This window comes from Pseudophryne corroboree, chromosome 11 (genome assembly GCF_028390025.1).
Source record: "Pseudophryne corroboree isolate aPseCor3 chromosome 11, aPseCor3.hap2, whole genome shotgun sequence".
In the NCBI taxonomy this organism is placed as follows: Eukaryota; Metazoa; Chordata; class Amphibia; order Anura; family Myobatrachidae; genus Pseudophryne; species Pseudophryne corroboree.
Genome location: NC_086454.1, coordinates 41,580,770 through 41,602,011, shown reverse-complemented (window position 1 = coordinate 41,602,011; position 21,242 = coordinate 41,580,770). Strand labels below are relative to the sequence as shown.

Below are 21,242 nucleotides of genomic sequence, written 5' to 3'. Positions count from 1 at the left end.
CGCTCGCGTCTGTCTATCCCCTCGCTACCGCCCACGTCTCTCTATCTCCTCCCTGCCACCATGCGTCTCTCTATCCCCTCCCTACCGCCCCGCGTCTCTCTATCCCCTCCCTACCACCCTGCGTCTCTGTATCCCCTCCCTACCGCCCGCATTTCTCTATCCCCTCCATACCGCCCGCGTCTTTCTATCCCCTCCCTACCGCCCCGCGTCTCTCTATCCCCTCCCTACCGCCCTGCGTCTCTCTATCCCCTCCCTACGGCCCTGCGTCTTTCTATCCCCTCCCTGCCGCCCTGCGTCTCTCTATCCCCTCCCTACCGCCCCCTTCTATCTATCCCCTCCCTACCGGCCCGCGTCTCTCTATCCCCTCTATCCACTCATACAAATATTGAACCGCAGCAAGGCGTGCAGGGGTTAAGGGGGCGTAGCCCCTTTCGACGGTGTGAAGAGCGCCCGTAGGGCGCGATGAAGCACTTAGTATTATAATATATATATGAAATGTGGGAAGGAGCATCATAGCATAGGCTCTCCATGGGATCAATCTTGTCATCAGAGCCAGTCCTAACTAGGGCATTTGGTATGCCTAGGGGCACAAGCAGCTTCTGCTGATTAAAATGATATGTGGCATGCCTATATTCTGTGTGTAGCATTTCATATGCAGATACAGCTACAGTCGCACACAGAATATAGGCATGCATCCTAGCCACATAGCAATGCAAATGCATTTTCATCAAGAATAGGCGCCCAACGTTAGCAAAGCTGCCAGCTGACTCATGCCAGGCATCTCCTGCTGCATGGCGCATTGAGGCAAGATGTATGAGGACACATCTGTATCCAGGCAGAGGCAAAGGTCACAGTGTTAGCGGCCATGTGAATGATGTGTGCGGGTGGGTTGGTTGTGCAAGTGTTTGGCATATCTGCAAGGGGCATTATGTGTATAAGAGCATTAATAATGTGCGACATATATGTGTATAAGGGCATTAATAAAGGTTGACATAATGTGTAAGGCGCATTGTGTTTATAAGGACATTAATAAAGTGTGTCATACAGTATGTGTAAGGGGCATTACTGTGTGGTATTATGCATATAAATGTATTACTAATGTGTGGCATTATGTGTATAAGGTGCTCTACTGTGTGGTGTGGTGTAATGTATAGAAAGGGCACTACTGTGTGGTCTAATGTGAATAAACAGCAATAGGGTGTGGTGTAATGTGAATAAGGAGCAATTCAGTGTGGTGTAATGTGAATAAGGGGCACTACTGTGTGGTCTAATGTGAATAAACAGCAATAGGGTGTGGTGTAATGTGAATAAGGAGCAATTCAGTGTGGTGTAATGTGAATAAGGGGCACTACTGTGAGGAGTAACATATATAAGGTAAAGTGATACTACTGTGTGATGTAACATGAATAAGGGACACTATCTCATGATAAAATGTGAATAAAGTTTCACTACTGTCTGGCGTAATTTAAATTGGGGGTACTATTGTGTGGCCATGCCCCTTGCAGCAAAAACACACCCCTTTTTGGGTTGTGCGCCAAATGTGCGCACTGTTCCTATTTAAAATATAGGGGGGTAGGAACACCAAAATAAGGACTGCTTTGGGTGAGGGGTGATGGTGCTGGTAAAGGGGTGCAGGGTCAGAGGTGGAACTAGCGGTGGTGCTAGGCGGCGCCAGCCAAAGTCTTCCCTAGGGCATCATATTGGTTAGGGCCGGCTCTGTATCGGAGGGGTCTGAAAGGCATAAGAGTCGAGGGAGCACACTCATCTTGACAGAGTTTATTCTGCCTATCCAAGAGATGTAGTAGGTGGACCATTCCAACAAATCATCTTTGATTATTTCTAATAAGCGAGGTAAATTCGCCTGAAACAGTTGGTGGTGCTGGTAAGTCAGGTAAATACCAAGGTATTTGATTTTCTTTTGCCAGTTGCAGAGTAGTATGATTTCTAAATCATGCTTAAGAGCCGTTGGGATATTAAAATCAAGAACTTCCATCTTGTCAACATTAATTTTATAGCCGGAATTATGGGAATACGAGCGGATCTCGGATAAAGGGGATGGAAGGGATCGGGCTGGATCTGTAAGGGAAATCAGAACAACATCTGTCAGGTACCATTGGCAATCCCAAAACTAGCAGATGAAACACCGTTGACCAAAACCTGGGCTGACGGGGAGCGGTAAAGTGCTTTGACCCCATCTAAAAATTTACCAGAGAATCCCATTTTACCAAGGACCACGAAGGCAAAAGACCAGGAGATTCGGTCAAAGGCCACAGGTAGTTTTCTTAATCAAGTGTAAGTTGTGCTTACTGCATAGATCATTACTGTAGTGTTCCTATGATGCTGAACCTGGATTCTGTTCCAGCACTCAGTGATTCACCATCCTATGCCTATGTGCTGAATGTGACCAATCTTTACCTGATCATTTGTCACTAGGAATATATGCTATAACAAGATATAGTAAAATAAATAATTGAGCATAAGATTTATATTGGTCTGCCAGCATTGACGTTGCAGGCCCATTTCCTGTATCATGGAAACAATAAAGAATAGGACAATAGTTGAACTTCACTGTCCCCTAAGCAGTAGCAAATGACTGCCCCTTAGTGCACACAGCACAATCGGTGTTGGATGGTGTCACAGAAGGACCAACAATTCCCACTTTCCTCCCAACACAGCATGGTCCCCAGAGGAACACATAAGAAAGGCTCGTGCTCTCTGGAACTTGGATCCAAACCAGAAGCAGCAGGAAATCGATGCCCTGATCTACTTATATGATGCAAATTAATTTATTTAGTTGCGGAATTAATCTACTTTTGTGTGATCTTTTCTCAAGCTACAACGATATTTTTTGGATTATGTATTCATAATATATTTGTATTTGTTTGGTAAGTGTCCACTTTTTAATCCTTTGTGTGTACTTGTGCATGTGTTTACCTATATGTATTAAATTAGAGATGTGCGGCGGGCACTTTTCGTGTGTTGTGTTTTGGTTTTGGTTCTGGTTCCATGCTCGTGTTTTGGATCTGGATTGCTTTTGCCAAAACCACCCTTTCATGTTTTGCTTTTGGTTTTGGTCGGATCTGGATGATTTTTGAAAAAAAACATAAAAACATCTAAAATAACACAATTTGAGGATAATTTTGATCCTACGGTATTATTAACCTCAATAACATTCATTTCCACTCATTTCATGTCTATTCTGAACGGGATCCGGTCTGAAGATCGACAGTATCTAGGTCGACAATGTTTAGGTCGACCACTATAGGTCGACAGTCACTAGGTCGACAGGGTTTCTAGGTCGTCATGTGCTAGGTCGTTTTTCACATTTTTTTCTTTTTTTGAATTTTTTCATACTTAACGATCCACGTGGACTACGATTGGAACGGTAATCTGTGCCGAGCGAAGCGGTAGTGGAGCGAAGGCACCATGCCCGAAGCATGGCGAGCGAAGCGAGCCATGCGAGGGGACGCGGTGCACTAATTTGGGATCCCGGTCACTCTACGAAGAAAACGACACAAAAACAAACAAACCTCATGTCGACCTTTAGACCTGTCGAGCTTCGCGCTCTTCACACCGTCGCAAGGGGCTACGCCCCCTTAACCCTTGCATGCCTTTCTGGGGTTCAATATTTGTATTATATGGAGTATTACCTGCATTCCTTTGTTAGTGGCTAAATATTGCACAATGAAAGGGCGTGCGATGGTGAAGGAGGCGCAGCCCCTTGCGACGGCGTAAACAGCACCTGCAGGGCACGATGTACAGAATGTAGCGCTGCGGGGAGGACTGCGGATGGGGTCTGTAGATGCTGCAGGTGGAGGGGGGGCGGAAGCGGGGGGGGGGGGGGGGGCGGGCGGATGGGGAAGGGTCGGGAGGTGCTGTGGGTGGGGGAGGGGCAGAGGAGTGGGGGCCGCAGATGGGGGAGGGATCTGGAGGCACTGCAGGTGGGGAGGGGCAGGGGTGCCGCGGGTGGGAGAGGGGCAGGTGTGGGGATGTTGCAGATGAGTGAAGGGTTCTGGAGGTGCTGTGGGATGGGAAGGGGCAGGGGTGCCGGGGGTGGGGTAGGGGTCCGCAGGTGCCGTGGGTAGGGGAGGGGCAGGTACGGGTGGTGCGGCGGATGGGGAAGGAGGTCCGGAGGTGCTGCAGGTGGTGGAGCGGCAAATGCGGGGTTGCCATGGGTGGAGGAGGGGTGGGTGAGGGGGGGACCGCGGATAGAGGAGGGTGTCAGCAGATGCTGCGGGTGGAGGGGGGCAGGTGTGGGGGGAGACATATATGGGGGGTGGATGGTGGAGGGGGTCTGGAGGTGCTGTGGGTGGTGAAGGGGCGGAGGAGTGGAAGCCGCGGGTGGAGTAGGGGGTCTGGAGGCACAGCGTGTGAGGGAGGGGTGGAGTGCCGCATGTGGTGGAGGGGAAGGTGCGGAGGTGTGGTGCATTGGGGAGGGGTCTGGAGGCGCTGCGGTAATGTACCTGCCAAAAAGGTAGTTGGAGGATATGCAGTAACAGGGCCAGGACAGACACTGCGGCTGGAGGGAGGAGGGGGTCGGAGCCGGTAAGCAGCTCGGACTTCTGCAGCGCTACCCGCCGGCAAAGTGTGTGAAGGAGCTAGGCGCACCTCACTACGGGTGGCAGTGCTGCAGCTAGCGGTGGGGTTGCCGGGGCTGGAGATAACAAGGCAGTACGGAACCTGCACAGCGGCAGGTGCCCCACAAAACTGCAGCTAAGAAGCGTGGAGTGTGCCAGAAAGTGACGCTCCTCCGCGCCAGAGAGACCCTGCTGAGTATGCTGATGTGGGGGGTCAAGCACACAGTGAGCCGGTGCCCATCTGTCTGTATGGTATACCCCCCTCACACACCCCCATACCTCCCATTTTTTGGGGTCTCTTCCCGCTGTCTCACCCGCGGGTCGCAGTGGGGGAGGCAATTGGAAAGCTCCTGTACTCGCTGTTCTGCTTAGCAGAGCAGCGGTGAATAGTGGAGACAGAGGGAGAGGGGGCATCAGGGGGTACGGATTAAGGGGGGGTTCCAGTAGCAGAGCCAAATTAATGGGGGGGGGCAGGGGGTACGTTCCGTTGGCCCCACAGTTTTAGGGGGCCCCCTGGCTCGAGTAGCTCTGTCCCAGCTCAGAAGCTCCCCCGCCCCCGTCCTGCCAGCAACAGCGGCAGCATTGTGCTACAGTCAGCACACGCTGCTGCGTATCGGCAGGTCTGTGGTGTTGCAGGGAGGCAGCAGTCTCCCTGCTTTCTTCTGCCTGTGCGGGTGTGTAGGGGGGAGCGACCACCCCCTATGGATTTACCCCTAGCTGACGGGCCAAAACTCCATAAAAAAACAAACAAATAAAAAATGGAATTTGCATAAGGGGGCATGGCATCGCAGGGCACGATTAGGCCACGCCACCAACACCCAGCAATGAGATAGGGCACCCCCGTCTCAAGTGCCCTGTGCCCCCCGGACTCATAATCAGCCCCTGGGCGCATGCCAGCAGCTCACAGAGCGCTGGGCATGCCCCCTCACTGACGAAAACGGGGACCCTCCCATGAAGCCACGCCCCTTTTCGTTGACCACGCCCCTGCCCCTCCTTCTGCCTGAAGAAAGCCGGGAGGTATGCACCCCTGCCTGTGCCATGCCCATACCATCTGCTTCTGCTCCTAGTCTCCTGTAGATTTGGCCAGATCTGTGACTCATTTTACTATCTCCGCCCAGTGTTGTAACTCCGCCCAGCGTTAGCAAATGAGTCACAAAGTCACAGATCTGGGCTATTATATAGGAGATATATATATATTACAGTGTTGCTATAGTAGTCACTTCTTACCTGTCACAATATTGCTATAATAGACACATCACTCCTCATCCAGTATTGCTATAAAGTCACACCACGTCTAGTACAGTGCTGCTATAATAGTGTGACATCACACCTGTTACACTATTGGTGTAATAGTGTAACACCATGTCTATTACGGTAGACGACGGAGATCCCTGGCCTCTTCCCCACCCCCTAAACAGTGGCAACATGACTCCATTTTTCCTAACGGAGCCCGTCGCCGCCCCGTCCCCGAAACACAGGCATTGATTGATTGACCATCTGATGCCGTCCTGTGTCCAATGCTGCAGGATCTGTTTGTGAACGCGCAGAACATGTCCTGCGTATGTGCAAAATACTGAAAATATGTACTCTGATTGCCTCAGGGGCACCTGAATGACCCCCTCTGTCTCTCCTATGCGGTATATTTACTAAAGGTCGATTTCAAAGTGATTAAAATCAATCTTAATCGATATTGGTCTTCCAGGACTAAAACACACATTTACTAACCTTTACAAATTAATGTAAAAAATCATCTGTAAGTAAATGTTTGTTTTAACCCTGGAAGCCCAACATCGATTAAGATCAATCTGAAATCGAACTAAGTCAATTAAAATTGACATTTGATAAATATACCCCCCTAGTATCGATACAATCCTCACATCGCAGAAGGATAAGTGTCTCTCCCTGTGCAGCTGCGAGTCAGGCTCATGTAATAAGCGCTGAGATTAATAACAGGTTGCTTTTGTGTGTTAATAGTAGGTTTCCTAGGCAGTGAGATGAAAATCCCCCATATAACGGGAAACAGGAGGAGGCAGTGGCAGCACAGATGTCAGGGATTTGCTTCGCTTGTGCATTGTCTGTGCAGAGAATGCTGGGACTTGTGGTTCTACAGATGTATTCTTATATATTTATTTCATTTCAATTATATATATTGTTATGTTAGAGGTAAAACGTATTCTCGATACAGTGTCACTGAATTCATATAAACAGAAACATCGGTATTTGTGGTATTCTTATCCCCGGACATTGCTTTTACCCTTGGGGGTATTTGAGTGTACATAACCTATATTGTAGCAGTCTACAGCACACCCTATACCTGGCACATACATCACATATGGGTGGTCATTCCGAGTTGATTGCTCGCTAGCCGTTTTTAGCAGCCGTGCACACGCTATGCTGCCTCCCACTGGGAGTGTATTTTAGCTTAGCAGAAGTGCGAACGAAAGGATTGCAGAGCGGGTACAAAGTTTTTTTGTGCAGCTTTAGAGTAGCTTATAACCTACTCAGCGCTTGCGATGACTTCAGACTGTTCAGTTCCTGTTTTGACGTCACAAACACGCCCTGCTTTCGCCCAGCCACACCTGCGTTTTCCCTGGCACGCCTGCGTTTTTTCGAACACTCCCTGAAAACGGTCAGTTGACACCCAGAAACGCCCTCTTCCTGTCAATCACTCTGCGGCCAGCAGTGCGACTGAAAAGCTTCGCTAGACCCTGTGTGAAACTACATCGTTCGTTGTAATAGTATGTCGCGCGTGCGCATTGCGCCGCATACGCATGCGTAGAAGTGCCGTTTTTTTTGCCTCATCGCTGCACAGCGGACGAATGCAGCTAGCGATCAACTCGGAATGACCCCCATGATCATCACCTAGTCAGTCACATGGCTTTTTTCACATGACATGCATACTAATTGAACATTAAATGCATACTTATACTGTGAAGCAATTTCTTGTAAATATATGGCAATGTGCACCAAGTATTTTGTATAACTTTCTGTGTCCACAGACTGATCTGACATTTTAACAAAATTCCAAGTCATCCTAGTTCTTTCTCTAGAACATAAAAAAATGACATAATGATAAAAATAAAGTACTGCGATGTATAATCTATTTTCCGAATGCCATACTAGTGGGAAATAAATCTGAATTTTTCCCACAGGTGGCACCAGAATCCTGAGGAAGAAGCACAGCAGCCTCTTCCCAGCTCTGTACAGTATAACCACTCCCGTCTGTACGTCAGATGATTGCATTTTCTATAAAGCATCAGACAACAGCCTGAGTCCTGCTCATTTCATCCCCTGGCGGCGCTGGAAACAGGGCACACAGAGATGTTTTATTCTGGCATCCTCACAGATGGCAGCAGGAAGGAGTCAGATCTCAGGGAGGCTGCATCATCCCTACGGCAGCAGAGGAGGATGAAACAGTCTGTCCAGTTCATCCATAAGGATTCGGCGGATCTATTGCCCCTGGATGGGCTGAAGAAGCTGGGAACGTCCAAGGACACAGTAAGACACATTCATATCTGCTGGGATTGGGAAATGAAGGAGGGATTGTGTCACAGTGGGGTCCAGAACCTTAACTTTTGGGGGGTTTCAGGGAAGATATGTCCTGTTGTGCAGATTTGGGAGAGATACGCCTTTCCCTAAACTCATTCGCTACTAATAAATGCCACCCTGTATATGATAAATGACAGTTTATTATCTCTATATATAATAATTCTGTATAAAATTGGAACAGACAATGGATCATGACACCGACAACTCGCCCTGATCTGGGTACTGGGACACTATTTCTGTAAATAAACCCCAAAGAGGGCAACATATTGCCCAGGTCAAGACATTGATAAAATGCTCCGGATTCTGGATAATGTTGGTGAGAATCCAATGTGCACACAGTCTAACGCACTAAACACTAAGCTCTATTCTCTGACCATTGTCAGCAGTGCCAGGCTAGCGGGATTTCACACTGCCATTCACTGCCAACCAGACAGGAAAATCTAACACTTTTAACGTGTGTAATTAATTCCCAGCTGGTGAAATGACATAAAGGTCTATTTCCTGTCGCTGCCAGGGACCTGCCGTATCTGTATGTCCAACCGGGCGACCTTTACACCGCAGGACATTTCACCGGGGTGGTACAGGCTGTGTATGTGCCATCAGTGATCGGGTAATGTCACCCGTGTCCTTAGGTTGGGGGCAGCTGAGGTACACAATGAAGGGAAGGGACATTATACCAGATATTTCCTCAGATTTGTAGAGCCAAGACAAGGAAACCATTCTTCCAATAATGGTACTCACTCTTTCTAAAGGGTGGGGCAGTAGTGGGTAAAGAAGATGATCTGGGGCCCTGAAAAGTACCCAGGTGCCTCCACCCAACACTACTGTCAATTATACATCATGAAGAGTGTTACACACCTTGGGATCTATTCATGAAGCAGTGAAAAGTGTGGAGAAGTGAGCCTGTGGAGAAGTTGCCCATGGCAACCAATCAGCTGCTCCGTACAATTATATTGTATACAAATTCTAAATGTTACTTCAATGCTGATTGGTTGCCATGGGCAACTTCTCCACTGGCTCACTTCTCCACTCTTATCACTGCTTCATGAATAGACCCTCTTCTTTCCTGTGTTCTTCATGCAGTGGGTTATAAATGGTGGATCATAGACATAGGCTTACACATGTCCACTGGCGAGTGCTGTCCTTATAAAGGAATATGAGGTCTATGTACTAAGCATTATGTACTATGTAGGTCTATGTACTATGTATTATATATATATATATATATATATAACCCGGGAGCAAGGAGCTGTAGTCAGTGGGAAGCCGTGAGCTGTAGTCAGTGGGAAGCCGGGAGCTGTAGTCAGCGGGAACCCTGGAGCTGTTGTCTGTGTGAAGCCGGGAGCTGTTGCCTGAGGGAAGACGGGAGTTGTAGTCAGTGGGAAGCTGGGAGCTGTTATCTGTGGGAAGCCGGGAGCTGTAGTCGGTGGGAAGCCGGGAGCACTTATCTGTGGGAAGCCTTGAGCTGTTGTCTGTGGGAAGCCAGGAGATGTTGTCTATGGGAAGCCAGGAGATGTTGTCTGTGGGAAGCCGGGAGCTGTTGTCAGTGGGAAGCCGGGAGCTGTAGTCAGCGGGAACCCTGGAGCTGTTGTCTGTGTGAAGCCGGGAGCTGTTGCCTGAGGGAAGACGGGAGTTGTAGTCAGTGGGAAGCTGGGAGCTGTTATCTGTGGGAAGCCGGGAGCTGTAGCCAGTGGGAAGCCGGGAGCACTTATCTGTGGGAAGCCTTGAGCTGTTGTCTGTGGGAAGCCAGGAGATGTTGTCTGTGGAAAGCCAGGAGCTGTAGTCAGTGGGAAGCCGTGAGCTGTAGTCAGTGGGAAGCCGGGAGCTGTAGTCAGCGGGAACCCTGGAGCTGTTGTCTGTGTGAAGCCGGGAGCTGTTGCCTGAGGGAAGACGGGAGTTGTAGTCAGTGGGAAGCTGGGAGCTGTTATCTGTGGGAAGCCGGGAGCTGTAGCCAGTGGGAAGCCGGGAGCACTTATCTGTGGGAAGCCTTGAGCTGTTGTCTGTGGGAAGCCAGGAGATGTTGTCTGTGGGAAGCCGGGAGATGTTGTCTGTGGGAAGCCGGGAGCTGTTGTCAGTGGGAAGCCGGGAGTACTTATCTGTGGGAAGCCTTGAGCTGTTGTCTGTGGGAAGCCAGGAGCTGTTGTCTGTGGGAAGCCGGGATCTGAAGTCAGTGGGTAGCTGAGAGCTGTTGTCTGTGGGAAGTCGGGAGCTGTTGTATGAGGGAAGCCGGGAGCTCTAGTCAGTGGAAAGCCGGTAGCTGTTGTCTGTGTGAAGCCGGGAGCTGTAGTCAGTGGGAAGTCGGGAGCTGTTGTCAGTGGGAAGCCGGGAGCAGTTGTTTGTGGGAAGCCGGGAGCTGTTGTCTGTGGGAAGCCGGGAGCTGTTGTCTGTGGGAAGCCGGGAGCTGTTGTCTGTGGGTAGCCGGGAGCTGTTGTCTGAGAGAAGCCGGGAGCTGTAGTCAGTGGGAAGCCGGGAGCTGTAGTCAGTGAGAAGCCTGGAGCTGTTATCTGTGGTAAGCTTGGATCGGTAGTCAGTGGGACGCCGGGAGCTGTAGTCAGTGGGAAGCAGGGAGCTGTTGTATATGTGAAACTGGGAGCTGTTGTCTGTGGGAAGCCGGGAGCTGTTGTCTGTGGGAAGCCGGGAGCTATTACCGTGGGAAGCCGGGAGCAGTTGTCTGTGGGAAGCCAGGAGCTGTAGTCTGTGGGAAGCCGGGAGCTGTTGTCTGTGGGAAACCGAGAGCAGTTGTGTGTGGGAAGCCAGGAGCTGTAGTCAGTGGGAAGCCGGGAGCTGTTGTCTGAGGGAAGCCGGGAGCTGTAGTCAGTGGGAAGCCGAAAGCTGTTGCCTGTGTGAAACCGGGAGCTGTTGTCTGATGGATGCCGGGAGCTGTTGTCTGTGGGAAGCCGGGAGCCAAGGTCGGCTACAGGCATGTTCGAATAGAGCGGCTGCGCAGGGTGCCACCCTTAATGGGAACTGCATGCTGGCGCCGTCATATTCGAGCCTGGAGCCAGCCTGCAGCCCTTAACTGTTCTGTGCGCGCTTAGCAGCGCCGGCGTCTGACGTCAGTTGCCGGCACTGCGTAGCGAGCATAGTGTGCACTGAATGGTTTAACAAGTCCGTCCTCGGCCCACAGCACTCCCCCTCCCAGCACAGCAGGTACTGTGGGGGCATATCTGGCACTGTGGGGGCATTTATGTACCTGGCACTGCTTGGGTGTATGTCATGTCTATCTGGCACTGCTGGGCGGCATGTCATGTGTATCTAGCACTGCTGGGGGGCATGTCATGTGTATCTGGCACTGCTGGGGGCATATCATGTCTATCTGTCACTGCTGGGGGGCATATCATGTGTAGCTGGCACTGCTGGAGGACATATCGTGTAGCTAGCACTGCTGGGGGGCATATCATGTCTATCTGGCACTGCTGGGGGCATATCATGTCTATCTGGCACTGCTGGGGGCATATCATGTGTAGCTGGCACTGCTGGGGGGCATATCATGTGTAGCCGGCACTGCTGGAGGGCATATCATATGTATCTGGCACTGCTGGGGGGAATATTATGTCTATCTGGCACTGCTGGGGACATATTATGTGTAGCTGGCACTGCTGGGTGGCATGTCATGTGTAGCTGGCACTGCTGGGGGGCATGTCATGTGTAGCTGGCAGTGCTGGGGGGCATGTCATGTCTAACTGGCACTGCTGGGGGGCATGTCATGTCTCATGTCTATCTAGCACTGCTGTGGGCCATGTCATGTGTATCTGGCACTGCTGGGGGGCTTGCCATGTGTATCAGGCACTGCTGGGGGCATATCATGTCTATATGGCACTGCTGGGGGGCATATCATGTGTAGTTGGCACTGCTGGGGAGCATTTCATGTGTAGCTGGCACTGCTGGGGGGCATATCATGTCTATGGCACTGCTGGGGGGCATATCATGTCTATCTGGCACTGCTGGGGGGCATGTCATGTCTATCTGGCACTGCTGGGGGCATGTCATGTCTATCTGGCACTGCACTACTGTAGACATTATGTGTATCTGGCACTGTACTACTGTAGACATTATGTGTATCTGGCACTGTACTACTGTAGACATTATGTGTATCTGGCACTGTACTACTGTAGACATTATGTGTATCTGGCACTATACTGGAGATATTATGTGTAAGGAATACTACTGTGGCTGTTATGTGTAAGGCTGCTAATTGTGTGTGTAGAGGGGGTGTGACAGTATTTGTATTTATAGTTTGATAATATGAAATTGCTTTGACATATTCTCGCTCAGGGTGCTAGTAGGCCTGGAGCTGGTGCTGCCGGGAGCTGTTGTCTTTGGGAAGCCGGGAGCTTTTGTCTGTGGGAAGCTGGGAGCTGTAGTCAGTGAGAAGCCGGGAGCTGTAGTCAGTGTGAAGCCGGGAGCTGTAGTCAGTGGGAAACCAGGAGCTGTTGTCTGTGTGAATCCAAGAGCTGTAGTCAGTGGCATGCCGGGAGCAGTTCTCTGTGGGAAGCCGGGAGCTGTTGTCTGTGAGAAGCCAGGAGCTGTAGTCAGTATGAAGCCGGGGAGCAGTTGTCTGTGAGAAGCCGGGAGCTGTTGTCTTTGGGAAGCCGGGAGGTTTTGTCTGTGGGAAGCTGTAGTCAGTGAGAAGCCGGGAGCTGTAGTCAGTGAGAAGCCGGGAGCTGTAGTCAGTGAGAAGCCGGGAGCTGTAGTCAGTGTGAAGCCGGGAGCTGTAGTCAGTGGGAAGCCGGGAGCAGTTGTCTGTGTGAACCCAAGAGCTGTTGTCAGTGGGAAGTCGGGAGCAGTTGTCTTTGGGAAGCCGGGAGCTATTATCTGTGTGAAGCCGTGAGCTGTAGTCAGTGGGATGCCGGGAGCTGTTGTCTGTGTGAATCCAAGAGCTGTAGATTGTAGGAAGCCGGGAGCTGTAGTCAGTGGGAAGCGGGGAAATTTTGTCTGTGGGAAGCTGTAAGCTGTAGTCAGTGAGAAGCCGGGAACTGTAGTCAGTGTGAACCCGGGAGCTGTAGTCAGTGGGAAGCCGGGAGCAGTTGTCTGTGTGAATCCAAGAGCTGTAGTCAGTGAGAAGCCGAGAGCAGTTGTCTGTGGGAAGCCGGGAGCTGTTGTCTGTGGGAAGCCGGGAACTTTTGTCTGTGGGAAGCCGGGAACTTTTGTCTGTGGGAAGCCGGGAGCTGTAGTCAGTATGAAGCCGGGATCTTTAGTCAGTGGGAAGCCGGGAGCTGTAGTCAGTGGGAAGCCGGGAGCTGTTGTCTATGGGAAGCCAGGAGAAGTTGTCAGTGGGAAGGCGGGAGCTGTTGTCTGAGGGTAGATGGGATCTGTAGTCAGTGGGAAGCCAGGAGCTGTTGTCTGTGGGAAGCCGGGAGCTGTTATCTGAGGGAAGCCGGGAGCTGTAGTCAGTGGGAAGCCGGGAGCTGTTGTCTGTGTGAAACCGGGAGCTGTTGTCTTTGGGAAGCCGGGAGATGTTATCTGATGGAAGCCAGGAGCTCTAGCCAGTGGGAAGCCGGGAGCAGTTATCTGTGGAAAGCCGGGAGCTGTAGTCTGTGGAAGACAGGGGCAGTTTTCTGTAGGAATCCGGGAGCAGTTGTCTGTGGGAAGCCTTGAGCTGTTGTCTGCCGGAAGCCGGTAGTTGTTGTCTGTGGGAAGCCAGGAGCTGTTGTCTGCAGGAAGCCGGTAGCTGTTGTCTGTGGGAAGCCAGGAGCTTTTGTCTGTGGAAACCTGGGAGCTGTTGTCTATGGAAAGCCAGGAGTAGTTGTCCGTGGGAAGCCGAGAGCTCCTGTCTGTGTGAAGACGGAGCTGTAGTCAGTGGGAAGCCGGGAGCTGTAGTCAGTGGGAAGACTGGAGCAGTTGTCTGTGTGAATCCAAGAGCTGTAGTCAGTGGGAAGCCGGGAGCAGTTGTCTGTGGGAAGCCGGGAGCAGTTGTCTGTGGAAAGCCAAGAGCTGTTGTCTGTGGGAAGCCGGGAACTTTTGTCTGTGGGAAGCCAAAAGCTGTAGTCAGTATGAAGCCGGGATCTGAGCCGGGAGCTGCTGTCTGTGGGAAGCCAGGAGCTGTTGTCTGTGTGAAACCGGGAGCTGTTGTCTGTGGGGTGCCGGGAGCTGTTGTCTGTGGGAAGCTGGGAACTATTGTCTGTGGGAAGCCAGGAGATGTTGTCTGTGTGATGGCGGGAGCTGTTGTCAGTGGGATGCCGGGAGCAGTTGTCTGTGGGAATACGGGAGCTGGAGGGAAGCAGGGAGCTGTAGTAGTGGGGAGCCGGTAGCTGTTGTCTGTGGGAATCCGGGAGCTGTTGTCTATGGGAAGCCGGAGGCTGTTCTCTATGGGAATCCGGGAGCAGCTTTCTGTGGGACGCCGGGAGCTGTTGTCTGTGGGACGCCGGGAGCTGTTGTCTGTGGGAAGCCAGGAGCTTTTGTCTGTGGAAACCTGGGAGCTGTTGTCTATGGAAAGCCAGGAGTAGTTGTCCGTGGGAAGCCGAGAGCTCCTGTCTGTGTGAAGACGGAGCTGTAGTCAGTGGGAAGCCGGGAGCTGTAGTCAGTGGGAAGACTGGAGCAGTTGTCTGTGTGAATCCAAGAGCTGTAGTCAGTGGGAAGCCGGGAGCAGTTGTCTGTGGGAAGCCGGGAGCAGTTGTCTGTGGAAAGCCAAGAGCTGTTGTCTGTGGGAAGCCGGGAACTTTTGTCTGTGGGAAGCCAAAAGCTGTAGTCAGTATGAAGCCGGGATCTGAGCCGGGAGCTGCTGTCTGTGGGAAGCCAGGAGCTGTTGTCTGTGTGAAACCGGGAGCTGTTGTCTGTGGGGTGCCGGGAGCTGTTGTCTGTGGGAAGCTGGGAACTATTGTCTGTGGGAAGCCAGGAGATGTTGTCTGTGTGATGGCGGGAGCTGTTGTCAGTGGGATGCCGGGAGCAGTTGTCTGTGGGAATACGGGAGCTGGAGGGAAGCAGGGAGCTGTAGTAGTGGGGAGCCGGTAGCTGTTGTCTGTGGGAATCCGGGAGCTGTTGTCTATGGGAAGCCGGAGGCTGTTCTCTATGGGAATCCGGGAGCAGCTTTCTGTGGGACGCCGGGAGCTGTTGTCTGTGGGACGCCGGGAGCTGTTGTCTGTGGGAAGCCGGGAGCTGTTGTCTGAGGGAAGCAGGGAGCTGTAGTTAGTGGGGAGCCGATAACTGTTGTCTGTGGGAATCCGGGAGCTATAGTCAGTGGGAAGCCGGGAGAAGTTGTCTATGTGAAGTCAGGAGCTGTAGTCAGTGGGAAGCCAGGAGCTTCTGTCTGTGAGAAGCCGTGAGCTGTTGTCTGAGGGAGTCGGGAGCTGTAGTCAGTGGGAAGCTGGGAGCTGTTGTCTGTGGGAAGCCGGGAGCTGTTGTCTGTGGGATGCCGGGAGCTGTTGTCTGTGGGAAGCTGGGAACTATTGTCTGCGGGAAGTCAGGAGATGTCTGTGTGATGGCGGGAGCTGTTGTCAGTGGGATGCTGGGAGCTGTTGTCTGTGGGAAGCCGGGAGCTGTTGTCTGTGGGAAGCAGGGAGCTGTTGTCTGAGGGAAGCAGGGAGCTGTTGTCTGTGGGAAGCCGGGAGCTGTTGTCTGTGGGAAGCCGGGAGCTGTTGTCTGAGGGAAGCAGGGAGCTGTAGTTAGTGGGGAGCCGATAACTGTTGTCTGTGGGAATCCGGGAGCTATAGTCAGTGGGAAGCCGGGAGAAATTGTCTATGTGAAGTCAGGAGCTGTAGTCAGTGGGAAGCCAGGAGCTTCTGTCTGTGAGAAGCCGTGAGCTGTTGTCTGAGGGGAAGTCGGGAGCTGTAGTCAGTAGGAAGCTGGGAGCTGTTGTCTGTGGGATGCCGGGAGCTGTTGTCTGTGGGAAGCTGGGAACTATTGTCTGTGGGAAGTCAGGAGATGTTGTCTGTGTGATGGCTGGAGCTGTTGTCAGTGGGATGCCGGGAGCTGTTGTCTGTGGGAAGCCAGGAGCTGTTGTCTGAGGGTAGCAGGGTGCTGTAGTTAGTGGGGAGCCGGTAGCTGTTGTCTGTGGGAATCCGGGAGCTGTTGTCTGTGGGAAGCCGGAGGCTGTTCTCTATGGGAATCCGGGAGGAGTTTTCTGTGGGACGCCAGGAGCTGTTGTCTGTGGGACGCCGGGAGCTGTTGTCTGTGGGAAGCCGGGAGCTGTTGTCTGAGGGAAGCAGGGAGCTGTAGTTAGTGGGGAGCCGATAACTGTTGTCTGTGGGAATCCGGGAGCTATAGTCAGTGGGAAGCCGGGAGAAGTTGTCTATGTGAAGTCAGGAGCTGTAGTCTGTGGGAAGCCGTGAGCTGTTGTCTGAGGGAAGTCGGGAGCTATAGTCAGTGGGAAGCTGGGAGCTGTTGTCTGTAGGAAGCCGGGAGCTGTTGTCTGTGGGAAGCCGGGAGCTGTAGTCAGTGGGAAGCCAGGAGCTGTTGTCTGTGGGAAGCCAGGAGCTGTTGTCTGTGGGATGCCGGAAGCTGTTGTCTGTGGGAAGCCGGGAGATGTTTGTCTGCGGGAAGCCGGGAGATGTTGTCTGTGGGTGCCGGGAACTGTCTATAGGAAGCCGGGAGCTGTTGTCTGAAGGAAGCCGGTAGCTGTAGTCAATGGGAAGCCAGGAGCTGTTGTCTGTGTGAAACCGGGAGCTGTTGTCTGTGGGATGCCGGAAGCTGTTGTCTGTGGGAAGCTGGGAGATGTTGTCTGTGGGTAGCCGGGAGATGTTATCTGTGTGATCCCCGGAGCTGTAGTCAGTGGGAAGCCGGGAGCTTTTGTTTGTGGAAGCCAGGAGCTGTTGTCTGTAAGAAGCCGGGAGCTGTTGTCTGAGAGAAGCCAGGAGTTATTGTCTAAGAGAGGCTGGGAGCTGTAGTCAGTGGGAAGCCGGGAGCTGTAGTCAGTGGGAAGCCGGGAGCAGTTGTCTGTGTGCAACCGGGAGCTGTTGTCTGTGGGATGCCGGAAGCTGTTGTCTGTGGGAAGCCGGGAGATGTTTGTCTGTGGGAAGCCGGGAGATGTTGTCTGTAGGAAGCCGGGAGCTGTTGTCTGAAGGAAGCCGGGAGCTGTAGTCAATGAGAAGCCAGGAGCTGTTGTCTGTGTGAAACCGGGAGCTGTTGTCTGTGGGATGCCGGAAGCTGTTGTCTGTGGGAAGCCGGGAGATGTTGTCTGTGGATAGTCGGGAGATGTTGTCTGCGGGAAGCCGGGAGATGTTGTCTGTGGAAAGCCGGGAGCTGTTGTCTGTGGGAAACTGGGAGCTGTAGTGGGGAGCCGGTAGTTGTTGTCTGTGGGAAGTCGGGAGCTGTAGTCACTGGGGAACCGGGAGCTGTTGTCTGTGGGAAGCCGGGAGCTTTTCAGGGCCGTCTTTACGTATGGGCTCAATGAGCTCTTGCCCAAGGGCCCCAGGGGTAAAAGGGTCCTAGGCTGATAGCTGAGGGTCCCCTCTTTCCAGGGGTACCAGATTTTTGAAAATCGGCCCCTGGAAACCAAAGATATCCGACTTCAAAGTAGTGGTCCCCATCCATGCCTGTTAATTTTCCTTCCCAGACAGATATTTCGGGTTCTGTCTGACGTAGAGTTTTTCTGAGGACATATTTCAAAAGCTGGGACTCTCCCCTTTTGGTGGACATTGGCAGCTTGTCTCTACTATTCACAGAACAGAACCAATATGCAGTTTTATATTTTCGTTGGTGGATTGCTCTGGCTCCTGAAGTCTGATCCCCAAGTTCCCAGTATCTCCTGAAAGGTGGGACTCTCTAGTTTTTTTATCCAATTAAAACTAAGAAATCTGTTTCCAGGAACTGGAGATATCTGCAGTCAAGCAAGCTGCCCTCCCACCAGAAAATGATGAATATTAAGTCCACTCCACTATCCACCCCTCCCCTGTGTATTAGACACCCTGGAAGTCATGTACAAGGGCCCCTTCATTCAGCACAATGTCCCACATTCTACAGTTTAGTGTTCTCCCTAACGCTGTATCTGTGCAGTAAAGGAATAATTAGCAGAAATTATTGCTCCAGGTTCTACATGTTGAGCAGAAGACAGAACACCCCTTCCACCCGCGGGACATCAAAGCTACCACTGATTAGAGATGAGCGCCTGAAATTTTTCGGGTTTTGTGTTTTGGTTTTGGGTTCGGTTCCGCGGCCGTGTTTTGGGTTCGAACGCGTTTTGGCAAAACCTCACCGAATTTTTTTTGTCGGATTCGGGTGTGTTTTGGATTCGGGTGTTTTTTTCAAAAAACACTAAAAAACAGCTTAAATCATAGAATTTGGGGGTCATTTTGATCCCAAAGTATTATTAACCTCAAAAACCATAATTTACACTCATTTTCAGTCTATTCTGAATACCTCACACCTCACAATATTATTTTTAGTCCTAAAATTTGCACCGAGGTCGCTGTGTGAGTAAGATAAGCGACCCTAGTGGCCGACACAAACACCGGGCCCATCTAGGAGTGGCACTGCAGTGTCACGCAGGATGTCCCTTCCAAAAAACCCTCCCCAAACAGCACATGACGCAAAGAAAAAAAGAGGCGCAATGAGGTAGCTGTGTGAGTAAGATTAGCGACCCTAGTGGCCGACACAAACACCGGGCCCATCTAGGAGTGGCACTGCAGTGTCACGCAGGATGTCCCTTCCAAAAAACCCTCCCCAAACAGCACATGACGCAAAGAAAAAAAGAGGCGCAATGAGGTAGCTGTGTGAGTAAGATTAGCGACCCTAGTGGCCGACACAAACACCGGGCCCATCTAGGAGTGGCACTGCAGTGTCACGCAGGATGTCCCTTCCAAAAAACCCTCCCCAAACAGCACATGACGCAAAGAAAAAAAGAGGCGCAATGAGGTAGCTGTGTGAGTAAGATTAGCGACCCTAGTGGCCGACACAAACACCGGGCCCATCTAGGAGTGGCACTGCAGTGTCACGCAGGATGTCCCTTCCAAAAAACCCTCCCCAAACAGCACATGACGCAAAGAAAAAAAGAGGCGCAATGAGGTAGCTGTGTGAGTAAGATTAGCGACCCTAGTGGCCGACACAAACACCGGGCCCATCTAGGAGTGGCACTGCAGTGTCACGCAGGATGTCCCTTCCAAAAAACCCTCCCCAAACAGCACATGACGCAAAGAAAAAAAGAGGCGCAATGAGGTAGCTGTGTGAGTAAGATTAGCGACCCTAGTGGCCGACACAAACACCGGGCCCATCTAGGAGTGGCACTGCAGTGTCACGCAGGATGTCCCTTCCAAAAAACCCTCCCCAAACAGCACATGACGCAAAGAAAAAAAGAGGCGCAATGAGGTAGCTGTGTGAGTAAGATTAGCGACCCTAGTGGCCGACACAAACACCGGGCCCATCTAGGAGTGGCACTGCAGTGTCACGCAGGATGGCCCTTCCAAAAAACCCTCCCCAAACAGCACATGACGCAAAGAAAAAAAGAGGCGCAATGAGGTAGCTGTGTGAGTAAGATTAGCGACCCTAGTGGCCGACACAAACACCGGGCCCATCTAGGAGTGGCACTGCAGTGTCACGCAGGATGGCCCTTCCAAAAAACCCTCCCCAAACAGCACATGACGCAAAGAAAAAAAGAGGCGCAATGAGGTAGCTGTGTGAGTAAGATTAGCGACCCTAGTGGCCGACACAAACACCGGGCCCATCTAGGAGTGGCACTGCAGTGTCACGCAGGATGTCCCTTCCAAAAAACCCTCCCCAAACAGCACATGACGCAAAGAAAAAAAGAGGCGCAATGAGGTAGCTGTGTGAGTAAGATTAGCGACCCTAGTGGCCGACACAAACACCGGGCCCATCTAGGAGTGGCACTGCAGTGTCACGCAGGATGTCCCTTCCAAAAAACCCTCCCCAAACAGCACATGACGCAAAGAAAAAAAGAGGCGCAATGAGGTAGCTGTGTGAGTAAGATTAGCGACCCTAGTGGCCGACACAAACACCGGGCCCATTTAGGAGTGGCACTGCAGTGTCACGCAGGATGTCCCGTCCAAAAAACCCTCCCCAATCAGCACATGACGCAAAGAAAAAGAAAAGAAAAAAGAGGTGCAAGATGGAATTGTCCTTGGGCCCTCCCACCCACCCTTATGTTGTATAAACAGGACATGCACACTTTAACCAACCCATCATTTCAGTGACAGGGTCTGCCACACGACTGTGACTGATATGACGGGTTGGTTTGGACCCCCCCCAAAAAAGAAGCAATTAATCTCTCCTTGCACAAACTGGCTCTACAGAGGCAAGATGTCCACCTCATCATCACCCTCCGATATATCACCGTGTACATCCCCCTCCTCACAGATTATCAATTCGTCCCCACTGGAATCCACCATCTCAGCTCCCTGTGTACTTTGTGGAGGCAATTGCTGCTGGTCAATGTCTCCGCGGAGGAATTGATTATAATTCATTTTAATGAACATCATCTTCTCCACATTTTCTGGATGTAACCTCGTACGCCGATTGCTGACAAGGTGAGCGGCGGCACTAAACACTCTTTCGGAGTACACACTTGTGGGAGGGCAACTTAGGTAGAATAAAGCCAGTTTGTGCAAGGGCCTCCAAATTGCCTCTTTTTCCTGCCAGTATAAGTACGGACTGTGTGACGTGCCTACTTGGATGCGGTCACTCATATAATCCTCCACCATTCTATCAATGTTGAGAGAATCATATGCAGTGACAGTAGACGAGATGTCCGTAATCGTTGTCAGGTCCTTCAGTCCGGACCAGATGTCAGCATCAGCAGTCGCTCCAGACTGCCCTGCATCACCGCCAGCGGGTGGGCTCGGAATTCTGAGCCTTTTCCTCGCACCCCCAGTTGCGGGAGAATGTGAAGGAGGAGATATTGACAGGTCGCGTTCCGCTTGACTTGACAATTTTCTCACCAGCAGGTCTTTCAACCCCAGCAGACTTGTGTCTGCCGGAAAGAGAGATCCAAGGTAGGCTTTAAATCTAGGATCGAGCACGGTGGCCAAAATGTAGTGCTCTGATTTCAACAGATTGACCACCCGTGAATCCTTGTTAAGCGAATTAAGGGCTCCATCCACAAGTCCCACATGCCTAGCGGAATCGCTCCGTGTTAGCTCCTCCTTCAATGTCTCCAGCTTCTTCTGCAAAAGCCTGATGAGGGGAATGACCTGACTCAGGCTGGCAGTGTCTGAACTGACTTCACGTGTG

At 51.7% G+C, this 21,242-nt stretch overlaps 1 protein-coding gene across 1 annotated transcript in view; it reads left to right on the top strand.

The window, feature by feature from the left end:
* The first annotated feature begins 7,772 nt into the window (after window positions 1-7,772).
* The window catches only part of NRIP3 (nuclear receptor interacting protein 3), a 98,213-nt gene continuing 84,743 nt past the window's right edge, over window positions 7,773-21,242 (top strand). The window contains exon 1 of the mRNA XM_063944066.1: window positions 7,773-8,075. Within this exon, the coding sequence (XP_063800136.1) occupies window positions 7,899-8,075 (177 nt within the window). The 5' untranslated portion in view covers window positions 7,773-7,898. The remainder of the gene's footprint in view (window positions 8,076-21,242) is intronic.